At 40.5% G+C, this 27,459-nt stretch overlaps 1 protein-coding gene across 4 annotated transcripts in view; it reads right to left on the bottom strand.

The window, feature by feature from the left end:
- Positions 1-27,459, bottom strand: part of SCN8A (sodium voltage-gated channel alpha subunit 8) — a 177,579-nt gene that overhangs the window by 49,241 nt on the left and 100,879 nt on the right. For all 4 annotated transcript variants that reach the window (XM_032420680.1, XM_032420679.1, XM_032420678.1 and 1 more), the window contains exons 9-13: positions 25,514-25,655; positions 23,559-23,765; positions 22,411-22,704; positions 12,961-13,323; positions 247-379 (exon numbers count right to left, since the gene is read on the bottom strand). In XM_032420680.1, the coding sequence (XP_032276571.1) occupies positions 247-379; positions 12,961-13,323; positions 22,411-22,704; positions 23,559-23,765; positions 25,514-25,655 (1,139 nt within the window). The remainder of the gene's footprint in view (positions 1-246; positions 380-12,960; positions 13,324-22,410; positions 22,705-23,558; positions 23,766-25,513; positions 25,656-27,459) is intronic.

Here is a 27,459-nt window from a genome sequence, read left to right on the forward strand (position 1 = left end):
TCACCCCTGACTGTCATTCCTTCATTCTTCTTACCTATCTGTGTACGATGCTGGCAGCAGCTCTGAAGTCCTTATTTGATTCTCTGCATGCAGATCTGGGATGCTGGTTTCTACAACCAGTAGACTCTATTCCTAAAGTTCAGAGTCAATTTTTGCAAAACTCAGGCCAATGGACAGGGATTATATTTATCATGTGCACTACATATTGATATCTTGGTGGCTTGGACTGACATCAAGGGCACATACCTTCAACTAGTGTATTTGTAACAACACTCAATATACTGTTGATTCTGTCCTTCCGTCCATAGGAGGCCAGTTGGTCCATGGAAACTAAGAGAGATCCAGGGCCTTTCTTCTTAATTTCCACCTCAGTTGTAGCCTGAAAAAAATAGCAAATCAGGTGAGTAAGGTCTTACAAACATTACAGCTGGGCCTTACTGGACAGATAGTCCAGAGTATGAGCAGAAACAGATGCTCTTCATGACATCTTTTAACTTTGACCCTACAATCCTATTAACCTCAAGAAGTAGAAGGAAACATGACCACGGATCATCCTACCTCTATAGATGACAAGACCAGGTAAGTTTGTACAAATCTACAATGAACCAAAGAATCTGGCTGGGACCCAAACACCTCATCTGGTCAATTCCTAGCATGCAGTAGAAAGACCAGATCTCCAGGGGCCAATGCCATCTGAAGCAGAACCTGAGTTTTCCTGTCTCAGTCTCGTATCCACAGCATCTGGCTAGAATTGGACCACACGATAAAATAAGTCGAATTCACCTCTATTCGACATTTCATTAAGGGCCAAATCCCTGATCACACTGAGTACTGTAGACATTGTTTCCTCCATGGGAAGGAGGCACCATCGCTCTCTCAAACTATCACCTCCAAATGTCAAACCTGGGCCTAACTGAACGTTAGCAAGTTCAAGTTCTACCCTAATTCTCCTCCAAGCCACTCCAAGTATGCTAAGGGTTTCACTATTTTAATTACATATATAGCACTATGTTTATTTTGCCCTTATAAAATTTTACTTTATAAGTTAACCTGCAATATTCAAATTCCCAAACAAACAAAAAGGGCAGAAAACACCATCAGACGGTTATACAAAGTATCTGTTACATGCTCCACTGTGGGCAATACTGGTATGGGAGATTACAGCACCGTGTTTCTTAATGTCCCTTGCTTGTGCTCTTTGTGACACCCTGAATATACTACATTAGATCAGCCTTCATGCAGTGGCTTAAAAGCTAGCTTTCTAGTAACCATGCCAACCACTATAACAGGTCATCCGTGTAATGTTGGCTGTCCCTTCCATTGTGAAGGTAAGAGGGCAGAGACAGTCACCATCTCTCAGAGGACAGGGAAGATACGTATTTGTATGAAGCTGGAGAAGTATATCTGATCAGTACCAGAATGATCCTAGCTGTTTTGAAAAGAAAATAATTGTTTCTAGAGAGCTACATCAGAAAGCCTTTCTGCCCTTAGATATGATTAGATTTTAAGAACTGTAGAGAAGAAAGTTTCTGGCAGATTATAATTTATCTTATTACAGTGTTTCATCAAACTGTTTCACTGATTCAGACATTTGGTTTACCTTAGGGTTTTGTTTTGTTTGGCAGAGCAACAGAAGAAATGGAAAAGAAAAAGAACTGATTTCCTTGGGAATTCCCGGCTGCATTATTATACAAACACTTGTATATGTAACAACGATGTGTTGACCAGTACCTCAGGTCATAATAAGATATATTTCTTTGATAGGCCACTTTTTGCTGCAATTGCCAGCCTGATATTCAAGACACCTAATAAATCAGATTAGACTACTCTATTTTAAAAATGACAACCATCTAAAAAGGAATCCAGAAAGGCCCATACAGTGGACACTCTTGTTTCTGGCATTTATTCATTCTAGAATTTTACTGAGCTGCCCTCTGCAGATCTACAGTACATGGTAGATAATTTTCATAATGCTGACTCCAAGGTACTGTAAGATCTGATGGACTGGCTGATTCATCAAGAAAGGATAAAACTGTATTTAAAACTGCTTTGGTTCTAAGTATATCTTATTGTTTTCTGGACTTGCTGGATATAACAAGATATAAATTCTTCAGACTTTAATAACATTAACCTTAAACAAAGTTAATAAAAATGCTATCTAAAGGACCTAGTCAAATCATTAGATTATTATTTAGTGGTATCTATTTGAAAGCTAAAATAATTTTTAGCTTGGATTAAAAAAATCCACATAAAGTTTATCCCCAAGCTTAATATTAAGATGGAACAATTATTATTTATATCTTTCTATGTAAAATGAAAATGAACTATAGCAGGGATATGGGGAGACAACATAGTTCTATAACGTTAAAATTTGTTCCAGAGTAAGGCATGTTATAGAACATATCTTCAGTTTCAGAAAAGAAATAAATGGAAGAAGACACCAAGAAAAAAAAAAAAATCAAAGACCACACTTGGGGAACTTCAGAGGGCAAAAAAAGAAAGTCATTATGTCACCTTTTTACATAGGAAAAGCATATACCACAGATCCAAATAACAGGTTCCATTGAAAAGTATTGTAGTAATAATAAGATATTCAGAAAAGTCCCCTTAAATTGGTAAAAGTCCATGGATCAAAGATGAAATCACAAAGGAAATTAGAAAATACTTTGAGGATAATGGAAACAATACATTAAGATTTATGGGATGCAGGGGCACCTGGGTGGCTCAGTCGTTAAGTGTCTGCCTTCAGCTCAGGTCATGATCCCGGGGTCCTGGGATGGAGCCCCACATCGGGCTCCCTGCTCGGTGGGGAATCTGCTTTTCCCTCTCCCCCTCCCACTCCCCCTGCTTGTGTTCCCTCTCTCGCTGTCTCTCTCTCTCTCTGTCAAATAAACAAATAAATAAAATCTTAAAAACAAAAAAACAAATGACCTTTATGGAGTCTTTAAAAAAAAAAAAAAGATTTATGGGATGCAGCTAACACATGGTTTAAGAAAATTTTACAGTGCTAAAGGCTTATATTAGAATATAAAAAAGATATAAAATCAATGCTCTAAGCTTTCACCTTGAGAAATTAGAAAAAGATCAAATTAAACTGTGAGTAAGTAGATGAAAGGAAATAATAAAAATAAGAATGGAGATTAATGAATTAGTAAGTGGACAAACAATAGACAATCAAAAAGGGCAAATGTTTTTTTAAAAACAGATTACTAAAATTGATAATTCCCTAGCAAGACTGATCAAGAAAAAAAGAAAACACAAATGGTAATTTTCAGGAAAAGGAATGGGAACATTACTACAAATCCTATAGGCATTATTAGGATAATAAGAATATACCGTAATTCTAAGTTGAACCATCGTAAGATGGAAACCTTCTATACAATATTTATATTAGTCAGAGTATGATAAGCTACAGTATGATAATAAATAAACCCAAAAATCTAAGTGGTCTAACCTAAAAAAAAAAAAAGGATATATTGTAAACAACTTCATGTCATTTCACCTTGTATGAAATGGACAAACTTATCAAAACACAACTTATCAAAACTGATAGAAGAAACAGAAAATCTAAATAGCCCACATTAGAAACTAAAATTGAAAAAAACCTTACAATAAATAGAAGTCTAGGTCCAGATGGCTCTACCAGTGAATTCTACCAAACATTTACAGAAAAAATAATACCAATACCAATACTAATACCAATTCCTTCAGAAAATAGAGGATAAGGGTATACTTCTCAACCTGTTTTATAAAGTTAACATAACCTGATACTAAACCTGCCGAAAACACCACAAGAAAAACACCACAAGAAAAGAAAATGAGAGACCAATATCCCTCATGAACAACGATGTGAAATTCTTAACAAAACAAGCAAATATATACAAAGATAATATATCACTATCAACAGGGTTTATATTAGGAAGGCTAGTTTCACATTAGGAAAAAAGTCAATGTTATTCATCACTTTAATAGAATAAAGGAGAAAAACCATCTGATTATCTCACAGATGCAGAAAAAGAACATTTAATAAAATTCAACACCTCTGCATAATAAAATTTCTTAGCGAGCCAGGAATAGAATGTAGCAGCTTCAATCTGATAAAGAATATCTATGAAAATCTACAGCTAACATTATACTTCTTGATGAAACATTAAATTCTCTTCCTCTAATAATGGAAACAAGGAAGAATGTCTGCTTTTATAATTTCTATGCAATTTTGTATCTCAAGTCCTAGCTAGTGCAATAAAGCAAGAAAAATAAGTAAAAGGCATAAAGGTGCAGTTGCTGTTATACACAGAAAATATTATTGTGCATGTAGAAAACCCTATGGAATTTACAAAAAAAAAAAAAAGACCTAATAGAACCAGTATGTTAATTTATCAAGGTGATGAGATACAAGGTCATACACAAAAATTAACTGTATTTCTATGTTCTGGCAACAACAAATACTTGAAAACAAAAAATTTAAAAATTATACCTTTTACAACAGTATCAAAAAACACAAATACCAAGGAATAAAACTAATGAAAGATGGGTAAGACATCCAATACAAACTATACAACTTTGCTGAGAGAAACTTGAGAAAACTTTAATAAATGAGAACTATACCACATTCACAGATTGAAAGACTCAAGGACATCCATTATTCCCAGCAATCTAAGAATTCTAGGCTTTTCTGAAGAAACTGACAGAAAATGATTCTAAAATACATAAGGACATGCAAAGGATCTAGAATAGGAAAATAATCTTTTAAAAAAGATCTGAATAGCAAATTAATCTCTTAAGAGATTATTTAATAATCTTTAAAATATTTTTTGTTTGGAGGGCTTATGCTATCTCATTTCAAGACTATAAAGTTACAGTAATTAGACAAATGTAGTATTGGTATAAGCATAGACAAACAGACCAAGGGAACAGAACAGAATCCAGAAACAGACCCACACATGTACATCAATTGATTTTTGACCAAGGTGCCAAGTCAATTCAATGGAGAAAGTAAAGTCTTTTTAACAAATGGTACTGAAAAACTAGATATTCATCCAAGTCAACTCCCATCTAATTTCACACACACAAATTGAGCTAAATCAGAGACCTGAATATAAAACCCGGAACTGTAAAATTTATAGAAGGAAAATAACTTCACAATTTTGGGTAATGGCAAAGATTACTTGGACAGGATGCAAAAAACAACATAAAAGGAAAAAACTGGTACATTGGATTTCATCAAAATTAAAAATTTATGTATCTGATAAAGGACTTCTATCCATAACATATAAAAAACAAATCAATAATGGGTAAAAGATTTAAAAATAAGCAACTAATAAAAGATCTGTGAGAAGCCAATAAGCACATGAAAATATGCTTATCATCATTAATCAGCAGGGAAATGCAAATTAAAAGCAGGTAAGATACAGTTTATGACTACTAATACGCTAAAATCAAAGACTAACATCACCAAATGTTGGCTAGGATGTGGAGCAATTGGAACTCTAATACACTGTTGGTAGGAGCATTAAAAAAATGGTGTAACTATTTTGGAGAGCTGTTTGGCAGTTTCTTATAAAGCTGAATATAACATTTACCATATGACCCAGGAATTTCATTCTGAGATAATTATTCAATATAAATGAAAACATTTATTTACCAAAAGAGTTGCGCAAGACTGCTCTCAGCAACCTGAATGTCCATCAACAGGAAAGTGGACTAACACAGTAGAGTGTATTTACACAATGAAGTACCTTATCAATCTCATCAATAACAGGGAACGAACTATTGAAACAACATGGATGTATCTCAAAAACATCTTGTTGAGTGAAAGAAGCCAAATAAGAAATACATATTGTATGAGTCCTTGAAAATGAAAGAAAACGAATCTATGGTGATACATATAGAAGAGGTTGCTCAGAGAGGTGAGGGGATTAAGTAGGAAAGGGTTCCTTCTGGGAGAGTCTTGTGGTACAAAGGGGTGTAGGGGACAATTCTCAGCTGGTCAGACAGCTCCTACTCCACCACCATCATATCCACATCCTTGGTAACGCTTGGGTGACGGTTACCCATTGCACTGCTGCAATACTGATTATGCAGTACAATTCCTTTGAGAAAGAATATGGGACAGAGTGTGTATATAATATGTATAAAATGCTATCTGTAGTGTGGAAATAAATGAAGATCAATCAAGTGGGAAAAGCTATTTATTCTGAGCTTGACGTAGGGAGTCAGCCACCATCACATGTGTTTTGCCAGAGACTCAAAGGCAGGCAGAGTGGGAAAGGTTTATAGTGGAAAAAAGGGAAGACTTAGGGTGTGCCTTGATTTCAAGGTGGCTGGCACGAGGAAGCTGTAGGTGGGCTAATGAGAAGCAGGGCATCCTAGGTGATTGATTAGGGGTGCATATTTGGCTTTCTCTGCTGGGTCCTAAGTTGAAAGCAGAAACAGAAATTAGTGAAAGTGTCACTTAGTAATCAAGTCCTGACCATTTGGGGCTGATTGTTATAGAAGTTATTGTTTAGCTTACTGGATTGTCACTAGAGATAGCAATCTGGCTTCCTGCAAGTCTGACTTACAGCAGGCTGGTCGCCTGGCTTGTTTATCATTGATAAGGGGGCTGGCTTCTTGGACAGGTTGTGGATGAAAGTCCTATTTTTATATATGGTCTGGTTGTTGTCTAAACATGGAGTCTCTCATTATTCATCAGATCTGACCGATTAATGGAGAGACAGGGAGCAAACATATATTCATCATTGTTAACTGCCTAGGATGACATAAACTAAAACTCCCTATGAAGAACATTACTTAAAAGTGCTAAACACTAACTGGGGGCTAAGATAGTAGTATCCAGAGAAAAATAAATCTGTACTAAAAAAGTCTGATCTGTTAAAACCAGGGTATGCAGGAATCCAAGATGGATGTAGTTCCTGAAATCCTTCCTCCCTAGGTGAAGTTTTTTTTAAAGATTTTATTTATTTGACAGAGAGACACAGAATAAAATTAGCCAAGGTTCTTAAGCTAGTGTTTCTTAGCTTGGAATTCTTTTTTTTTTTAAGATTCTATTTATTTATCTGACAGAGAGAGACACAGCGAGAGAGGGAACACAAGCAGGGGGAGAGAGGGAACACGAGCAGGGGGAGTGGAAGAGGGAGAAGCAGGCCTCCCACGGAGCAAGAAGCCCGATGAGGGGCTCGATCCCAGGATCCTGGCATCATGACCTGAGCCGAAGGCAGATGCTTAACGACCGAGCCACCCAGGCGCCCCAGGCCCTAGGTGAAGTTTTGAAAGCTGGCACTGAAAGCCCAGGCTATTTGCTTCTTTCTTTTCAACTTTTACAACATTGAGATGAAATGCACATAACATAAAATTCACCATTTTAACCGTTTCAAAGTGTGCAATTCAGTGGCTTGTAGTATATTTACAGTGTATTCCACGATATTTCCATCATACCAAAGAAAAACACAGTACTTGTTAGCAGCCAATCCCAAGCCCCACCTCTACCTAGCCCCTTGCAACCAATAATCTGTTTTTTGTCTTTACAGACTTGCCTCTTCTAGACATTTCATATAAATGGAATCATGTATTATGTGGCCTTTTCTTGCCTCTTCTAGACATTTCATATAAATGGAATCATATATTATGTGGCCTTCTTTCGCTGAGCATCATGCTTTCAAGGTTCATTCATGCTGGAGCACATATCAATACGTCATTCCCTTTTATGGCTGAATAATATTACATAATAGGGACGTGTCACATTTTAGTTATCCATCCCTCAGTTGATGGGCATTTGGGTTGTTTCCACTTTTTGGCTATTATGAATAATGATTTTATGAATATTCATGTACAAGTTTTTGTGTGAACACTGTTTTCAGTTCTACCTAGGAGCAGAGTTGCTGGATCATATGGTAACTCTGTGTTTAATTTTTTGAGGAACTGCCACTGTTCTCCAAAGTGGCCGCACCATCCGGGTTGTTGGCTATTGTATCTTGTGTCAGATTTTAGCCAACTGGAGGGAAGGAATGCTGGAGTGGACTCTCCCATGTATAGCAGCTTCAGAGGCACCCTTCCTCCAGACTCTGCTTGGGAGGTGTGTCTGCTATTGGCTCAGCTACTCCGTTATTATCACCTGGGAGGGAGGGAGAGGACTTCTTCCTTCAACCACGCTGAGACCCAAGGACCAGAGGAAAGATCACATACTCTTTCCCTTCCCCTTCCCTATCTTTTCAGGTCATTTTTTATTCCTGTAAGTGGAGGTGTTTATTTCTTTTGTTTGTTTTGTTTACTTTGTTGGGGAGGAAAGAGAAGAATTAACAATGTTTTAAAGGCAGGAGCTTCTGCCTTCTTAGAATTCAGCCTCTAAGCAGCTTTCATGTAAAACTATCAGTAACAGAGGAAGCCACTGAGAACCTTAATTACATTCTTTGAAAGTTAAACTCAGTACAAATTTGTTCCATTTCTCTCAACCCAAATGCAAAGTTTATTAGGACATTTAGCCTTGGATTTCCAACCTCCTAAATTGTAGCTGTCCTTCTCAAAGAGATGTCCTACAACACCTGCAGATGGCAGATTTTGCCCACATTTCTATAGATCTGCCCAAGGAAGCTCAACTAAATTGCTTTCCCATGGAGATGTATGAACGGAAATTTATCAGGCAGTTACCTTTCTTGAACTAAAATTTAGAGCATTTTAGAAGTAGCTTTAAAGAACCTAGCCATTTATCTCCTGTTCAAGCCTTTCTCAAATTTTTGCAGTAATCGGCTTTAAAATAATTGCACAATAATTTCTTCTTCTCAAAGGTTCTTGAAGATTTTAGAAGGAATGCAACCCTTGCCAAGTCAAGCAGTTCAGGAGAAATCTTAATGTCTACTTCTCATGGCTAAGCAGGCCAAAAAAGTATAGGGAAATAAATGGAAACTGGCTTTCTGAACACCAGGAATGGGCCAAATAATATGCTTCACAGTTTATAAATGTTATTACATTTAATCTTTACAATAGCCTTATAGCACAGATCCTTTTGTCTCTCTTTTACAGATAAGGAAATGGGCTTAGAAAGGTGACATTAATCTCCCAGGATCACATCAGTAAATAAACTGAAGAACCCGGGCTTCAGAGTTGGTGCAGTGCCCTGGATACCGGCCAGTGCACTGGAGTCAGACTGCCTGCGTTCAAGCCCTAACCCTACCACTTACTGTGTGATGTTGGACAAGTCACTTTATTTCTCTGAGCCTTGGTTTCCTCCTCAATGAAATGCACACACAAGTAGTATCTATCAGCGGTGTGCATTAAATGAGATGATGCTTGTGTAAGCTAGTGCAACATGATTTCTGAGTTACTTGTGATTTTTTGATTTGTCAGCAGCACCTGCTCTCTCTATGAGTGATGAGATTCTCACCTACTTTTCCAGCTTAGAGATGAAGACACGGGAAAAGTCCCCTCATCCTCTGCTTCAGCAAAAAGCAAAAGTGAAAATTCCTAAACTATTGAAAAATACTCACTAATCATAACTGAATAATTAATGAACAGGGGAAATAGTTTCTGATGAAACTCTAATGAGGTGATGTCCGGGTATCTTTTTTTCCACAGAGAATATTATATTTCTTTTTTCTTTCTTTCTTTCTTTTTTTTTTTTTTAAGATTTATTTATTTGAGAGAGAGAGCACATGCACAAGCAGGGAGAGGGGCAGAGGGAGAGGGAGAGAAGAAGACTCCCTGCTGAGCGTGGAGCCCAACGTGGGTCTTGCTCTCAGGACCCTGAGATCATGACCTGAACCGAAATCAAGAGTCAGATGCTTAATCAACTGAGCCACCCAGGCGCCCTGAGAATATTATATTTCTTGACTTGAGTCTGAGGAAAAAATACAGATGTGGCATAGCCTAAGCATCAATACTGTGTGAGCCCAGCTTGTGCGCCTCAGCAGCTCCCATACAACTCCACAGAGCATGAGCATACAATGGAAGCACTCTAGTGGTTAATCCACTGGAGACGCATCCCAAATGTTTTGACAGTAAGAATCGCTACATCCTAGCCTAAAGCGGTATTCGCTGCTCCTCTGGTCTGGACTGCATGTAACGTTAGTAATCTGTTGCGTCCTTCTAAGATGAATGATGTTTTTCCCACTTCCCAAAGAAGCTAATATTCAAGCAGCCAGGAAGGCCTCTTTGACAGCAGGAAGACCTTGGTTCAAGCTCCATTTCCATGAATCACTAAGGCTCAGAACCTCACCTGTTAAGAGGATAAAACCACCTACCGAACACAATGATTACAAGAAATTAAATGAGATCATGCATATAAAGTGCTTAGCATAACTATAGCAAGAACCCAATATATGGTGGCTCTAATTATTATGTCTGTTGTGGAAAACTGTAAATAACAGAAAAGTGTGAGGAAGGAAAAAAGTCACCTTTAATTTCCCCTCCCAAAGGCAACTACTATTAACTTCTAGTCAGTCACCCTCTCTCTGTAGGTAGTTTGTCTTTCTATAGATCTGATATCATAGCACACACACACTATGCGGTCTGGGTTTGTTTTGTTTTGTCTTTTTGGCCTATTAATATAACTTACATAGATTGCCACACAATTAATAGCTAGGAAGTGCTTCTTTACGGCTTCTAATGAAATAGGTTTTCCTAGTTATGAAGCCTTTGGGGATGAAATAGTCCTGCCTACCTCATTTCCTACCACTCTGGGATCTGCCCTCCTGGCCTTGGGAATCCTCAAATCTGTCACCATCATCACTTAGGACCTCTGCAATGAATCCCCTAAGTGCTTATGGGGTGTTGAGTGTGCAGGCGCCCCAAAACCCAAAGGCAGGACTCTGTAGGCTACAGTGTAAGGTGGTGCAGACAGCCTTACTTCCACAACCATCTGCTCAACTGCCTCTCAAATTTTTTCCCCCACACATTATAACAGAAGCTGCAAAAAAAACCAAAAACCAAACCTGCAAACATGCTCATCTGCCTTTAGCTGAAGTTCAATCTCCTCCTTCCTCAATACCTTTTCTAATACCTTCTTTTCAAAGAAAAAGCAAGATGTATTATTTGGCTGAAATATTTAAAAAACCAGCCAGAACGTCAAAATTTAATTTGGTTCTTAATATTTGAGTTGCCCAAACTGTACTGTCCATGCTGACCCACCCCTCATTCTCTACTGATATCATCTCTTGCTTTTTCAAAGAACATACCTGTCTAATTATGGAGCTTAAAAATTTACTTCTAGATATAGAATTAGAGACAAACAAAAATTATATTTAAAGATAATCATCTATAACATTTATTTTGGCCAACTATCTGGTTTTGGGGGGATTTTGGAACCACTGTTTGTTATTATTACCGTTCCTATTATAGTTGATACTAAAGAAACAGTTTTCCAGAAGAAAAATGCCTATGTGCCTAAACAGAGAAGGCATTAAAATTCACTGAGAAAGAGAAGATTGTCTTTTCCCTAAGACTCTGGCTCTATCAACAATGAGCTGCGTGACCTCCAGGAGCCCAAATTCTCTGAGCTCTACTTCCCCATCTAAAAACAGGGATAATGCTCTCCACTTGGTCAGCCTTACAGAAATTTTTATTCAGAGCAAATTAAATAATGAATGTAAAAGTAATCTGTAGCTTGTAAAAAGCTAAACAAACACGTGTGTGTGTGTGTGGGGGGGGTATTTTGCTATTAAATAAAAAGGCAGGAGAGAAAAGACAATGTCAAACACATCCTTAACTGCCTTTTATCTGTACAGTCAACAACTGTCCTGAAATGTTAAAAACAGATCATTGTGAATTATTCCATCCTTGACTGTCCAGTTTTCCTCCACACATGCAACATGCTAATTAGAGGACCGGCTGTCTTCGTGCTGTGTTAGAGGAAACTGAAGTGTTAGAACAAAACGGATTGGCATGCTATCCCACGGAGCTTATGCCAGCTAAGGAAGGACTGAGGGAAGTTAAGGAGTTAGAGGTACAGAGGATGAGGATCGCTGAGGTTACAAGAATTTGAAACTACAAAAAAAGGTATAAACAGCTTAGAATTTAAAGAAGTGTTAAGAGATGGCTTTTCCCAAAGAGGGGAGCCATTATCCAAACCCCTAGACAAGTGATTTTACGAAGCTATTATATGTAGCTCCTCCAGAGCCTGACATTTGATTACATTTAAAATTCATCTTTCGCTTCCCTTTTCTTTCCTCCCCCATACACCATGTGTTCTTGCCCCAACCTCCCACTTTTCCCTCCTTTGATTTATTTCCATTTCAATCCCTTTTGAATGTCTAGCTCCAGTTCTGCACCGGCTTCCCTAACCTCTCCTTGCTTGGCTCTCCCTGGTGCACACCTCCTGCCCGCAGCACCAGGTATCCACGTTCCTCTTTGGAAAAATCACACCTCATTCTTACAGAGGATACTGGAAAATTATTCTGAACTATATTGTTGTTGTTGTTGTTGTTGTTTTAACAGAAAGATAAGAGCTTTAAATTCCAGGCTGTTTCCCTATGAGGAGAGGACGTGGGAGGGAGAGAAGCAATGGTAGTTCCAAACCGGCGCAGACTTGGTCATTGGTGGTGGCAGGATGCCATTCTCATTCCATCCGGGCACGATCCGCTGGCCAGAGGCATTCAGTCAAAGCAGGGTGGGGGGGGGGGGGGGGGGGGAAAAGAGGGGGGGGGGGAGGAGAGCGAAGAGTTGGTGGGGTCGGGCAACAGTCAGAAACAAGGAAGAAGTTGGTGGGGGGTGGGTGGGAACAGAGCAGGGATTAAAGTGAAAGGGAAAACAAGGAGGGGCTGAAGAGAGAAACAGAAACAAACCAGGAGGGAGAAGACAGAAGCGGCCGGGGGGGTGGTGGGGACGGTGGGGACGGGAGAGTTGAGCGTGGGAGCCAGAGGCCGGGCCGGAGAGAAGAGAGGAGGGCGCGGGAGAGACTGCCATGCCTAGGCTCCGTCTATGTGTTTACTTTCTTACACTGTCATCGGTAGCTGCCTTATCTATTTTCACCTCTGGCAGGAGCCTCCCGCCGATGTGGGAGCCCGGGCCGCCGATGAGGGACACCACGCCGTTGCAGTCGACCGTGCTGTTGCGCTTGACGCTGCGCCGCAGGCTGGGGAAGATGCGCGAAGAGCGGCTGGCCTGGCTGTAGCCGCTGTAGCCGCTGTAGCTGCTGCGGCGCTCGCGGGCCCGGATCGGGATGAAGAGCGAGTCCCGGCGGCCCTCGCTCTCCTCCACCGTGCTGTGCTCGTCGTCCGCGAACTCGTTCTCCGAGCCCGGGTCGCGGAACCGCCCGGGCCCCCTGAAGCTGAAGATGCTGCTTTTGCTGTTGTGCCGGGAGAGGAACGGGGAGCCCGGGATGCTGAGCAGTGACTGCAGGGGCAAGGAGACAGAGAAAGACACAGAGACACCATGAGACGGGAAGGGGACCCCGCACAGGCTGAGCTGAGGCAAAAAAAAGGCTGTTTGCCTCCCCATCCTGGCCCCAGCCTTGCACTCCTGCTGTCGGAACACAAGTGTTCCCAGAAAGCACTTCTGGGTGTTGCGTTTGTAGTACTACTCAACACCCGTAAGCACTCACTTCTTGCCCCATAGCCTCGCAACCAGCTAACCATACCAAAATCCTACTCACCGTTCACCCATGCACTGCAACGATGCTTTTATCTCGAGCTCTATGTAGCTAATCCCCGGGGAGACACATCGGTGTGTCTGTTTCTCATTACTATGAGCTCACATGAAGTGTGCCTTTCATTTACTCAAGCTAGAGTCCATGCCACACTTGACAAAAAGGACAGAATGTAAAAGTGCTTTATCACTTGCTATTCTCTCAATGAGTACACGCCCTGGAGGTAAGTCCTATGCCAACAGTGGTCTTGAAGCATTTTTTGTTCAGCTGACTATCAGGTATGCTCCCACCTACTCCATTTTAAAGTCAACATTTTTTTCATCAAAAGTTTATTTTTTTAAAAGATTTTATTTGAGAGAGAGTGCAAAGAGAGAGAGAGAGCATGGGGGGGGGTGGGAGGAGGGGTAGAGGGAGAGGGTGAAGCAGGCTCCCCACTGAGCAGGGAGCAGGGAACCGGATGTGGGGCTAGATCCCAGGACCCTGGGATCATGACCTGAGCCAAAGGCAGATGCTTAATGGACTAAGCCACCCAAGCGCCTCCATCAAAAGTTTAAATATGTAAATTATATAATTCCCAGCACTATTTATTTATTTATTTATTTATGTAGGTTCCACATGCAGTGTGGAGCCCAACTCGGGGCTTGAACTCACAACCCTGAGATCAAGACCCGAGCTGAGATCAATAGTCACACGCTTAACCAACTGAGCCACCCAAGTGCCCTCTGCACTGACATTGTATTTATTTTTATTACTATTATTATTATTTTTTAGATTTTATTTATTTATTTGAGAGAGAGAATGAGAGAGAGCACGAGCAGAGTGAGGGGCAGAGGGAGAAGCAGACTCCCCGCTGACAGGGAGCCCAATGTGGGGCTTGATCTCAATCCCAGGACTCCAGGATTATGACCTGAGCAGAAAGCAGATCCTCAACCAACTGAGCCACCCAGGCGCCCCTGCACTGACAATTTAAAATAAAACTTTTATTTATCACTTACAAATTTTTCCTCAGTTCTTTTTCTCTTTCAACGCATACTTCCAATCCCATATTCCCTAGAGAATTGTATGCTAATGTATATTTTTATGCTTTACTATATTTTATTGATCACCTTTGATCAACAATTTTCTTCAACAAAAAGTTATAAATAAACTGTACTTAAAATTAAAAAAAAATTCCTGTAACCATGAGTCTCTAAGAATTTTTAAAAATTCTCTTGGATTGATTTTTATTACAATTCTTATCAATAAGATTGATCAAGATATATACATATACATTTTATAAGTAATTACTAAGCTTAAAAAGAAAATTTTATTAAAATGTATCTCTTAGTGAGTTTTTTTTCCAATTGGTGTTTTGGTGATGAAATATTTGTAGACAGTATTATTTATTATTAGAATCAAACATGGCTCAACATCAACTCTCCCTTCCCTATCTAATATTTAGATTTTTTTTAAATTTTATTTTATTTATTTGACAGAGAGAGACATAGCAAGAGAGGGAACACAAGCAGGGGAAGTGGGAGAGGGAGAAGCAGGCTTCCCACCGAGCAGGGAGCCTGATACGGGGCTCGATCCCAGGACTCTGGGATCATGACCTGAGCCGAAGGCAGACGCTTAACAACTGACCCACCCAGGCGCCCCTAATATTTAGATTTTTAAGTGCTGAGAAACCTTATTCACATAAATAGTATCTTGGAACAGAAGAATTTGGTTATAGTAATGGCACTCAATTCTTTGATCTCCTTTCAAATGATACACCAGAATCACATAGTAAGCTATCAGCACAATTTATCTTAATGATCTGTTGGCTGACAATCAAATCAGGTAGTCTTTCGACTTTACTGAAAGCAAAGAACTCTAAACCACCCAACTTGCCCCATGATTTGTTACCTAGTTGTTAGAAGTATTCCATTTCTTGATTTCTGAGGATGCCAAAAAGGATTCATTTTTATTTACTAATAAAAATACGGGTTACTCTTAAAGAGGTTATTCTTTTACTTAAAGGAACATTATTTAACCTAAAAGAAATGGTTGGAATAATCAATATATCATTAATTTCAATACATCACTGCCAACATTTTTTCCAATGTTAATTTTTTAATAAAATAATTTTATCTTATTACATGCTTTAAAGGTATTTTCATCAAAACCTTAAAGCCACAGATTTAGCTCATTTAATTTACAAAACTATCTACCATATGATATAGTTAGCAAAGCCAGTCCTTATTGTCAAAGCAATTAGCCAAATCAGATTTATTTTTATTTGAAAAATTATGACCTTATTTTTCCTTTTTAATAAATATACTAATATGTATCCAAGTGACATCTATCCCACTCCTGAATTTAAAATACCCCAAAGGCCCTGATTATAAGACAGGTAAATTTGGAAAGCCTTACAATGGATTTAAATTTTCTGGGTTAAAGATTTAAAACTTAAAGACACTAATATTTTCAACTGTCCCTTTGTTTGGCATCCCCTAAATTTTTATACCTCAGGGCAATGTGCTATGCTGAAGGCCAATGCCTTCCTATTGTGCCTCTGATTTTGTTCTAATGAGAAATGGTAAGGTGGCAGACACAGAGACAGCAACTTTTGGAAGAGTTTATTACTTATAGCTCTCAAGAGAAGGGGGCATGCCACGCCATGCCAGGCAGGGCCTCATGGGGAGGTATTAGGGTCAGTTAGGAGGCAAAAGGAGCAAGGGAAAAGCATGGTTCCGAACCTGTATGATGGTTTCCTCAGAAGGAACGGCTGAGGCAGAGTAGGCACATCTGACAAGTTTAGGATTGGGCGGTTTGAGTAATTTCAGCAGGCTCTGGTCTATAGGAGTGGTCCTAGCTAAAAGTGATTGAGGGCAGGGGAAACTTTGGTTTGGTGTGTCTTGGTGTGTGAGCGTTAGATAAAAAGTTGGGGCTGAGGGTTTGGATTGGTTGATTTGCATATGAAAGGCACACTTCCAGACAAGTTGTTCACTGTCTAGGAATGAAGTTTGCACTGGGAGGGGCAGTCTCTCCCCAGCTAGCAAGGCTCCTAAAATGTCAAAGCATCATAAAATACAGAAAATAAAAACGATAATTAATACAGTAAGATCCCTTGGGGCGCCTGGGGGCTCAGGTCATGATCCTGGGATTGAGCCCCATGTCAGGCTCCCAGCTCAGCAGGGAGTCTGTTTCTCCCTCTCCCTCTCCCCCGGTTTGTGCTCTATCTCTCTCAAATGAATAAATAAAATCTTAAAAAAAAAAAAATACAGTAAGATTCCAAGATTGGATGGCAGGGGGAGGGGGATAGGAAATATCTTTGAGCTTCTACCCACACGTTCAGTTCAGCTGAGGTTCTGCGTTAGATGTTAATAAAAGTGCCTTGGGTGTATGTATCTCCCTAGATGTTAATAAACAGTGCCTTGGGCATATGTATCTCCTTTGCAGGGCTCACGAAAGAGAAATATGGCCAGGACAAGACAAGACTCAGGCACTCTTGGGCTCCTTTGCTGAATCCCATGATAACACTTAATATCATCAATCAATGTCCTAAAAATGTCCTTCAAGATCCTTCCAGCTTTGACCCGAATTTAGTTTCTCCATTTTATCTTTCACTCTTTCCGCTCACAGACCCGACCATGGAGCCACACTGCCTGCAGGTCTGTATGTTCTACACTTCCAGCTGTGGAAATCCTCGCCACTGTCCACGGTCCAGCCCTTCAGCTTCTTCCTCTATAAACCTCCTTCACCCTTCCACAGCCCCGAGCCTCTGTTTTAGAGTACTTGAGCTCTACTTTCTACTACAGTTCTTTATATACGTGCTTTCAGCTTTCCTTTTCAACCAACTACAAGCTCTTTGGGGGCAATCTGCCTGATTCATCTTTGTATCTCCTGGAGTGCTTTGTATATTGTAGGTACAGTGCTTAATTTAATGAACATGTATTTAGATTATATACTGTAAATTAGCCCCCCACACCTGAGCATTACCCCATACCTGCATTGGGTCACTGCCTCACTTCTCATAGAAGTTCACTTCCCTGGACTAAATCTGTGGTTTTACATTAAGCCGATGCTGGCTGCTGACACTACACGGTACATTAGGTCTCCACATTAGGAAAGAGGCTTCATTTATTTGACAAATGATCATTAAATACCCATTGTGTATTAAGTGAGATGGATACAGTGGTAAAGAAGAAATACAACATGGTCCCTGCTCTCTTGCACCCTGCAGCCTAGTCAGAAATATATACTATATGAGATCTAATCTTAACTGATAGGGAAGTGGTAAGTAACATAATGATCAATTCAGTGACCTACAAACACACAGAAATGAGGATCCTAAGACAATACACACTAAAAGAAAACAATCTATTATTCTTTAATTTCCTGTTCCATTCTTGGCAAAAGAGTTGCCTGTAATAAATGTGGAAGGGGAAAAGATAATTTGCCCCATCTCTCCTTGGACCCAGCATTCAATCTTGCTCTAGCCCATTCTCTAAGGAGATACATCTTGAGGTTATCCACCTCAGCCTCTCTCCAGTCTTAGCTTCCCTGGGCTGGAGGGTTTCAGTGATGACTCAGGACCCTTGGCTCTATTAACTCCTGGGATCCAGGCTGCTTTATAAAATGCACGGGCCTTAGCTTCTGTTTTCAAAATCTTCCCTGTCCACCAATCAGGAGCTTCTGGTCCCTTTCAGGCAGGCACATCACAGCTAACTAAATATACTACCTTAGGTCTAGGTGCTTGCTTAGGAGAATGGCTCTGGGGTGTTCTTGATTTGAGGAGGTGGCCCTCATATTTTTCCACGGAAAAACTAACTGAGGATTTTAGGGCATCCATGTCAGCTATCTGTTGGGACAAGGCTTAACAGTGACTGGGATGCTTAGAATGTGACAATTTGGTGATTTAAATGTTCTATGTCCATGCCATATTTCACTTTTTCTTCACTTCACTTTTTCTTCCCCAAACAGCAGGCATTCTCAAAGTGTGGTCTAGGGACTCCTGGGGGTCCTGTGATCCTTTTAAGGGGGCTCAAGAGGTCAAAACTATTTCATAAATACTAAGATGATATCTGCCTTTATCACTTTCATTTTCTCACAAGTATAGAGTGGACTCTGGGAGCCTGACAGTTTCACAGTATTTGGACTTTCCTGATGAGCTGGTAGTGATAATAATGTATGTGATTTTTTAATACTGTGTGTCAGTACTTGGAAGATCTGTGTAACTCAGTGAACCAGTATTTCCCAAATGATCAGTGCATGATACTACAAATCATTCATGAGTTATAGATCTATGGTGCTAATACAGCAAAGGATTCTTATTTATTTATTTATCTTAAAAAGATTTATTAATTTCAATTTTTTTTTTTTGAGCAAGCAAGAGAGCGTGAGGGGGAGGGGTAGAGGGAGAGTGAGAGAGAGAGAGTCTTAAGTAGACTCCATGCTGAACCAGATGTGGGGCTCGATCCCATGACCCTGAGATCAAAATCTGAGCTGAAACCAAGATTTGGATGCTCCATCGACTGTGCCACCCAGATGCCCCAAGGTCCTCAATTTTTAAGGACATCAAGGGGTCCTAAGACCAAAAAGCTTGAGAAATGCTGCAAAGGAAAAATTAAAATACTATGAAAAACTGATAATACTTACTATTTATGAACTGTCCTAAGCCCTATAACAACAGCAGTAATTTTATAGAAAAATGAGTAGGAGATGGGGTGGGCAGATGTCTTAAGGGGCTCTCTGAAGATCTGGCAATAAAGGAAACGGACATACACCTGAACTGGCCATGGGAAATGGAAGCCACATTCACTGGTGAGCCAATAAGAGATGACCATGTATGTGTGGTGGTGAGTGGGGAGGGGTGGCTATATACCGTAGTGTTCAGGAGTACAAGCTCTGCGGTCTGAAGGACCTCGTTCAAATCCTGATTCTAACACCTATTAGCCATATGACCTTAGGTGAGTTAGTTAATCTCTCTCGGTCTCAGTTTCCTCAGTCATTCTTCCAGATAAAACCAGAGAAATGGCAGAATAGTCCTGGGACAAAGAATATGACTTCCATGTGGGGTTTCTCAGCAAGTCTTGGCAGACAGCCATGCCCTCTAGGAATCTACAATTTTTTTCAGATGGAGAAATGAGAGGAAGTGAACATTTTCATGCAAAGCAGGACATTTCAGAAGCCCAGTTTTATTTTTTGAGCTAGGGAGCAATCAGTGCAACTCTGTGCTAAAGCCTATAGATTAATCAGAGACCATTCAATAACAGCACTAAGGTATTCATTAACTAGCTCAGTGACGGCTCTCAAGACAAGGGTTGGATGACAACAAAGCTGAATCACCCTTTTCCCCAAAAAAAGCTGAACCAGGAGAAAGGTGAGGTGAAGGTGAGACAGAGATGGTTCCAGGCCACAAAGAAGTCCCAGAAGAGGTGAAATCAGATTTATAAAAATCCCCCATTCATTTGTCCAACAAATATCTGAATGCTCGCCATATGCAGGCCCTGCTTTTAGCACTTTATCTGAGAGGAAAGAATATGAGTCCACGCAGAGTAAAAAGCAACACATAAAGAGGTATGTATAAAACATAATAGAAAGATGAAATGGTAATGTCCAATGAAGTGTGGAATGGGGGAGGTCAGGGATGGTTTTCTGAGAGAAGGATGTGAAGAGTAAGTATGGTGTGGACATTGAGAGAAAAATAGGGCATCTTAGAGAGGGGTTTCTGGAGCAAAACTGAGGGTAGGAAACAAACATATGAGAAGCATCTAGCAGTTCACTCTGGTGTAAGCGCAGGCTGCCTGACAGGGCGCAGTGACTGGGGACTGAGAAGGCCAGAAGAGGGGGTGCTAGGGCTGCCAGCTACAGGGCTGGCGCTTTGTTAGTAAACAGAGTGAATTTGATTAGGATAATTCCCTCTCCCATTCTTCATGATAACTATTCTACACTGTCAATATTTTCTTTAAACCCCCTACTCAATCTCTCATTCCCTCCAATAGGACTTTGAATTTCCTGTATTCCATATGGTATCCATCCTTATGCTGGACTGAAATATGTCTTTAAAGTTCTCAATGACTTATATTGCCAAATCCAGTACATATTTCCAATTCTGAGCACATGAAGCATTTCCATTAAATTTCAATCCATTGATCACTCCCCTGCTTTCTCCAACCTTTGTGCTCTCCGGGCTTCACTGAACTGGTTCTCTAGGCACCTCTGATGACCATTCATTTGTTTTCCTTCATGAGCTCCATCTCCAATGCCCACGGACATCAGTGGTCGTGTCCCTAGCCCACCATTCCTTTCTTTACCTGACACAACCTCTCTGAGTATCTCAAGTCTCACGGTTCCAGTCACCGTCTCTCACCTCAGAACCTCTTCCCAAAGCTATCACTTGCCTGTCTGTGTGTCTAAAAGACCTCTCTACTTGGTTATCCAACAAGTAATTCAAGCTTGGGGTGTCCATACCGGAAGGTACTTTTCTTCCAAATCTGGCCTGACCTTTCTTCTGTCCTACTGCTCCCTCACCAACACACACATACATTACCTAATTCCCATTTGTCCCTTATTTACCTTCCCAAGAAAGCCGTTGCCGAGCCTCCAGGCTGCGGTAGATCTGTGCCCTCTAAAACACTCCAGCCTAGTGCAATTATGGAACAATATGGAACCACCGATGCTATTACAGAAGTAAGTGTTAGAGGCCGCTTCACAACAGGGACGGTGTTCGAACCCCCATGAATCTCTAGGACCCGTCATAACCCCCTTCGCATGACAGGCACTCCGTGACTGCTTGGGAGTGAATAATGAGAGCTCTGTTTTACTAAGAAGCACTCTGTCAATGGTATAGAAAACATGCAGGAGAGGGAGAAAGATCAGAGGAAACTAACCTGCATTGGCTAATTGTAGTAGAATGAAACAAAACAAAGGTCTCAACTTTAACAGGATTAATAGGATAGAAAGATAGGATTAATAGGATAGAAAGAAGGGGATGACATGAGAGAGACTCTGCTGTGATAAAATGAACAGGACTAGCAGAGACTGAACTGGGAGGTGAGAGATACAAGGGAGAGGCACAGTGAAGCATCTCTGGGAGATAAAAAAAGACACTGGGTACTCTGCCATAAAACTGGTAAGTGTAATCTATTCTATACCATACAAACTTTCTAGCATTTCCTTAAAATGGGGAATTAAATGGCCTAAGAATTGGATTTTGGTGGTGTTCTTTGAAATCCAAAAATAGGTGTTATGTGGTAATATTTATAGTAACAGAATGCTCAGCAATTATCCATAAGTCCTCTCCTCTCTCTTTCTCTTAGTTTCCCCATTTATCAAAGTTGGCTACAACTGGAGGCTTTTAATCTACCGTAGGTTAATTTATCAGCATGACACTATATCTAGAATAATTAATTACTAGAATTTGCCACACTCAAATAAGGTGACCTAAAGAGTTTCAGGACTCTTTTTTTTTAACCTACAATTATATGCAGTTCTTAAACAGAGATGTTTGAAAGCTAAATTCTGATGTTCCAAGGTTTAAGGAGAAAGGTACTTCCTGAAGTTTCAGAATGGAAGGCCCACTGGTATGACACGGATCTTCCGGCTGAAGTAAGTCTGCCAAAGGTGATCACACAGTCCTAGGGCTGGCTAGAGCAGTTGGGGGTGGGGAGGACAGCCTTGGAGCAGAGGACCATCCTAACACACCCACAAAGCCTGCCTCTAGGGAAGAGTATGGAGCATGGAGAGGTAGGCCAGAGGATGTAGGGAAGGGGCTGGAAAATGAAGAGCCGACGGTGAATTCGAGAATCAAGTGAGATTAGGAAAAGCAGAATTTCTTAGGCTTATTTGACCCAGCGCAGAGAGTTTACCTGATTCATGATGGAAAATTTCCTCCCGATTCTATTGTCTGGCAGCCGAAAGCCCTTCCTCCTCATACCATCTTCTGACTCCGACTTAAACACCTTCTCAGGATCCCCTTTTTCCTCTCCTTCAGAGAGTTCCTTCTGCTTCCTCTTCTTTCTCCTGTTACGTCTTTCTTTGGCACTCTTGGAACTGAGTTTAGATATTTCAGAGGAGCTGCGAGGAGAGCCTGCCCCTTCTTCACCTTCTTCCTCGATGGCATCTTCTGAGACAGTGCCTGCGGAGGTTGCCATTGCAGCAGCCTAGGGGAGGAGCCACAGTGGCAGGCCGGTCAGAAGCTGTTAACTGGAGCCCCCCGAAGCCACGCGACCAGTGCAGATCATTTCCTTTCCCACATGTGGGGGAAGCAGGGGAAAGGAGGAAGGCGGACCAGCCCGTTGAGGAGACTGTGGCCAGGACCTGGCTGTCTCCATTTTCTGGTTGATCTGTGTTATGGCACATGGCCCTACGTAATCAGGGCAGAACCCAGTGATGAGAACTCTGGGATTTATTCTCTCGAGTTTCTCAGACAAGAACTTAGCTGCCTTCTTGGTACCAAAAATTTCTTTGGGGCAAGTCTGAAAATGAATGCTAAGAAACTATATTATATATTATGGGCCCAACAGTATAAAAACATTTGTGTATTTGGATAAGGATCAGAAAGCAAAGGGTTAGGGTGGTGGGATCACTAGTCTGTTTTTCAAATTTTACTTTACTATCTTACATGTGTCTTCTTTTCAATTACAACCAATATTTTCATGACTGCAGAGAATCTCTGAAGGAGATCCTAACGATTTCCTCAACAAAAAGGCTGTGCTTACATGAGACACTATATACCCTGCTCTGGCCACTTGTCTTCCTCCCAGCCACCAGAGCAGCTGAACACTAAACAGTTGAGAAATTCAACTAGAGATCATATTAACAAACAACTGGGCCATTAAGACAAATGGAATAACTGGATCAACCATCTGCAGTTGTTACTTGGGTTATTTTAATCAGATTAATGACTTCTGTTTGACCATGTGCCTAAAAAAGATCAACTGGAATGACAATCAGATGGAGCTTTAGTCACGGTGATCTGGCAGGAAGTTACTGTAGCAAAGAATTGATCACCAACCTGTGCCTCTTCCTGTTGCTTCTTAAGTTGCTCCAACATTGCTTTGAATTCAGCCTCTTTTTGCTCTGCCTCCTCCAGGGTTGCCTGATTCTGCTCTTCATAAGCCATGGCCACCACAGCCAAGATCAAATTCACGAGATAGAAAGATCCCACAAAGATGACCAAGACGAAGAAGATCATGTATGTTTTCCCAGCTGCTCGTAAAGTCTGTCAAGACAGAAACCATTTTTTGAGTCATGTGCATCAAATGAACCAGGCTGAAAATAACTCGTGGGATAATACTCCTCTGCAGGGGCACCACTGCATTTTGAGTAGAACAGTCCTTTATTGTGTGGTGCGCCTTCATATTGCAGAGCACTTAGCATCCCAATGGCCAAATGGCTTCCTCTATTCCTCAACTCAGAGTAAATGTCACTAGTACCTCCCATTCATTGTGACAGAAAAAATCCTCTTCCATTTCCAAATACTCCTAATATACTCCTTTCATGGAAAAACACTTGATTCTTTTTTTTTAAAGGAAAAAATGCTCTGAGCTAAGAATTATATTTGACTTTGTTAGTTGGTTCTAAAACAAGTATAAAGAAAAGAATATAAGACTTCAGCTCATTTATCTATGGGTCCTCAAAGAGCATTAATAGACAAACTCAACTTAGGGATCAGGTCCAAGTCACAGAAAGTCCCCATCTTAAGTGACATCCTTCCTTATCCTTCAGCAAGAAGGTGGGTTTTTAAAGAGGGATATGGCATAAAGAACAGTAGAGAGAAAAGAAGATCTTAGGACTATTCCCTTCACTATTAGTGAGCAAACAGACATCAAAGAACACTTGGGTTTTAGGTTATGTATATGTGACCCACTATTACTTAGTTTTCATTGTTATTCTTTTCAACCACAAATATTTAATGGAACTTAGCAACAACCGCAAATATTTCACGAGAAAGATTTGAACCTAAGAGAACTCTAGGCTGTCCAATGGAAAGTAAGAATTCCTTATGGGATCTGAAAATTAGAAGCTTCCCTTCAAGAGATCCTTCATATCTGAGGGAGACATGTTTCTCATTCTCAAACGGGCATCACCAAATGACAGAGTCAAATAGAAAACAATGAATTATCATGGAATTTCTAAGCTGGAAGACCCTTAGCAATCACCCAGACTTACTTCTCCATCACCACCAGCAAAGTTAAATGACTTGCCTACAGTCACCAAGATAGCCCAACAGAATGGTAGACCTTTTTTTTTTTTTTTGAATCTGTCACAACCTGCCTGAACAAGTTCAGATGTGTTACAAATCTCACAAATGGGGCGCCTGGGTGGCTCAGTTGGTTAAGCGACTGCCTTCGGCTCAGGTCATGATCCTGGAGTCCCTGGATCGAGTCCCGCATCGGGCTCCCTGCTCGGCAAGGAGGCTGCTTCTCCCTCTGACCCTCCCCCCTCTCATGTGCTCTCTCTCATTCTCTCTCTCAAATAAATAAATAAAATCTTTAAAAAAAACAAATCTCACAAATGTTGATAACGTTGAGAATCCAAGATCCTTGTGGATAGAAATCTCATCCTTATAATGTCTAGCATAGTGCCTTGTACAGTATGTTTAATTGATATTCCCTAAAAAGATGTTCTAAGCCAAAAATCTGAGAAGAGAAATACTGCAGATGGTCTGGTGAAACAACAGGAAGTAAACAGAGATAGCAGATTCCCAGGCCAGGGAAAAGGCTGTCAAGACCGTGAGCCTCTACAGCTACACGTGACTGGCTACTAAAGAAACAGGGACAAGAGCTGGGAGAATTCATTTAATTTTGTAAACCAGCTGACTCTGGGAAACAACATCCTACAATCCTATATAATATCTTCACTGAAGGTCTCTTACACAGAATGTCTCCAAACCCACAAACCCTCATGCAAATTCTGTCACCAAAGAAAAAAAAGGCAGCACTCAAAAAAAGAGGTGTTACTACTTACCAACTGATACAAGTTTTCCCAGTAGTCCTGGGTCATAAGGCGAAATAACGCCAAGAAGGCCCAGCTGAAAGTGTCAAAGCTTGTGTAACCATAATTGGGGTTCCTTCCTGCTTTCATACACTGGTATCCCTCTGGGCATTGCCTGAGAAAAGAAAGGGAAGTTGAGGGTTTTTCAATATAATTCTACCCAAACATCAACTCTAAGCTATCTCCAGGACTGTGGAGATAATAAGTAACCATCTAGAAAGTCAGGCCAAAAAAATAGGTATTAAAAAAAAAAAGGAAAAAGAAGAAAGAACAAAGTAGTTAGGTCAACTTTTTTTTTTTTTAAAGATTTTATTTATTTATCATAGAGAGATAGATAGAGCACAAGCAGGGGGAGTGGCAGGCAGAGGGAGAAGCAGGCTCCCCGCTGAGCAGGGAGCCCGATTCGGGACTCAATCCCATGACCCTGAGATCATGACCTGAGCCAAAGGCAGACACTCAACTGACTGAGCCACCCAGGCGTCCCTAGTCAGGTCAACTTTAAAGAAAAAAAAATGATGTTCTGGGAACAGCCTAGGATCAGAATCACCAGGCATGCCTCTTAAAAATGCTGATTCCTATGTCCTACCCAGACCTAGGAATAAAAGCTCTGGACATGGGAGCCATGAATCTGCATTTTAAAGAGGCATGCCAGTGATTCTTATGCATGCCAAAATTTGAGAATCATTGTCCTAGATTCACATCAATGTGCAATTCAACCAAATTCATCTTAGCTACTATCCCAAATGACAAATGGCCAGCTAGAAGTTCCTCTTAATCATCTGTTCTCTCTCTCTTTATTTTTTTAAGATTTTATTTATTTATTTGCCAGAGAGAGACACAGTGAGAGCAGGAACACAAGCAGGGGGAGTGGGAGAGGGAGAAGCAGTCTTCCGGACAAGCAGGGAGCCCGATTCAGGGCTCGATCCCAGGACACTGGGATCATGACCTGAGCCGAAGGCAGACGCTTAAAGACTGAGCCACCCAGGCGCCCCTCTCTCTTCTCTTAATACGCAACCTTAACGACAACCTAAGTCATACTGGGGATTTCAGTGACCTTGGTTTTATCAGTTCTCCTGCTTTTAGATTCACCTGATAGTTATTTCAATGTAATTTCTAGTATCTACTTTGATAGAGAAATTAAACGGACTTCTAGTTGTCATGGTCATCTTAAAACACTAATTCCTAGAGGACCAATATACTCTGGATAATGATTTGACACCCTCACATTTATATAATTTTCTGTTTACAAAGCACGTTCATGTATGTTATCTAATTGGATCATTAAAATAACCCTTTGAGGAATTGAGAATGTGACTTATTAAATCCATTTTATAGATGACGAAATTGAGGCTCACCTAAGTTGAAAGGCTTGCCAAAAGTCTCAAAGCTGAAAGTAGCAGAATCAAGATTCACATTATGTTGCTATAAACTTGTGTTCATAGCAGCATTATTCACAATAACTAAAATATGGAAGCAACTTGAGTGTCTGTTGGCAGATGAATGGATAAACAAAATGTGGTATACAGAGACAATGGAATATCATTCAGCCTAAAAAAGGAAGGAAATTCTGACATATGCTATCACATGGGTAAACCTTGAGGACATCATGCTAAGTGAAAGAAGTCAGTCACAAAAAGACAATCACTGTATGACTCCACTTACATGACGTACTTAGAGTGGTCAAAATCATAGAGATAGAAAGTGGAATGGTGGTCACTAGGGGACTGGGAGGGGAAGATGGGAATTTAGTGTTTAATGGGTACAGTCTCAGTTTGGGAAGATGGAAAGTACTGGGGATGGATGGTGTTGATGGTTGTACAACACTGTGAATGTACTTAATGCTACTGAACGGGACACTTAAAAATGGTTACAAGAGTAAATCTTATGTTCTACGTATTTTACCACAATATTTTAAAAAT

Source organism: Phoca vitulina, unplaced genomic scaffold (assembly GCF_004348235.1).
Source record: "Phoca vitulina isolate PV1807 unplaced genomic scaffold, GSC_HSeal_1.0 scaffold23, whole genome shotgun sequence".
Lineage (NCBI taxonomy): Eukaryota > Metazoa > Chordata > Mammalia > Carnivora > Phocidae > Phoca > Phoca vitulina.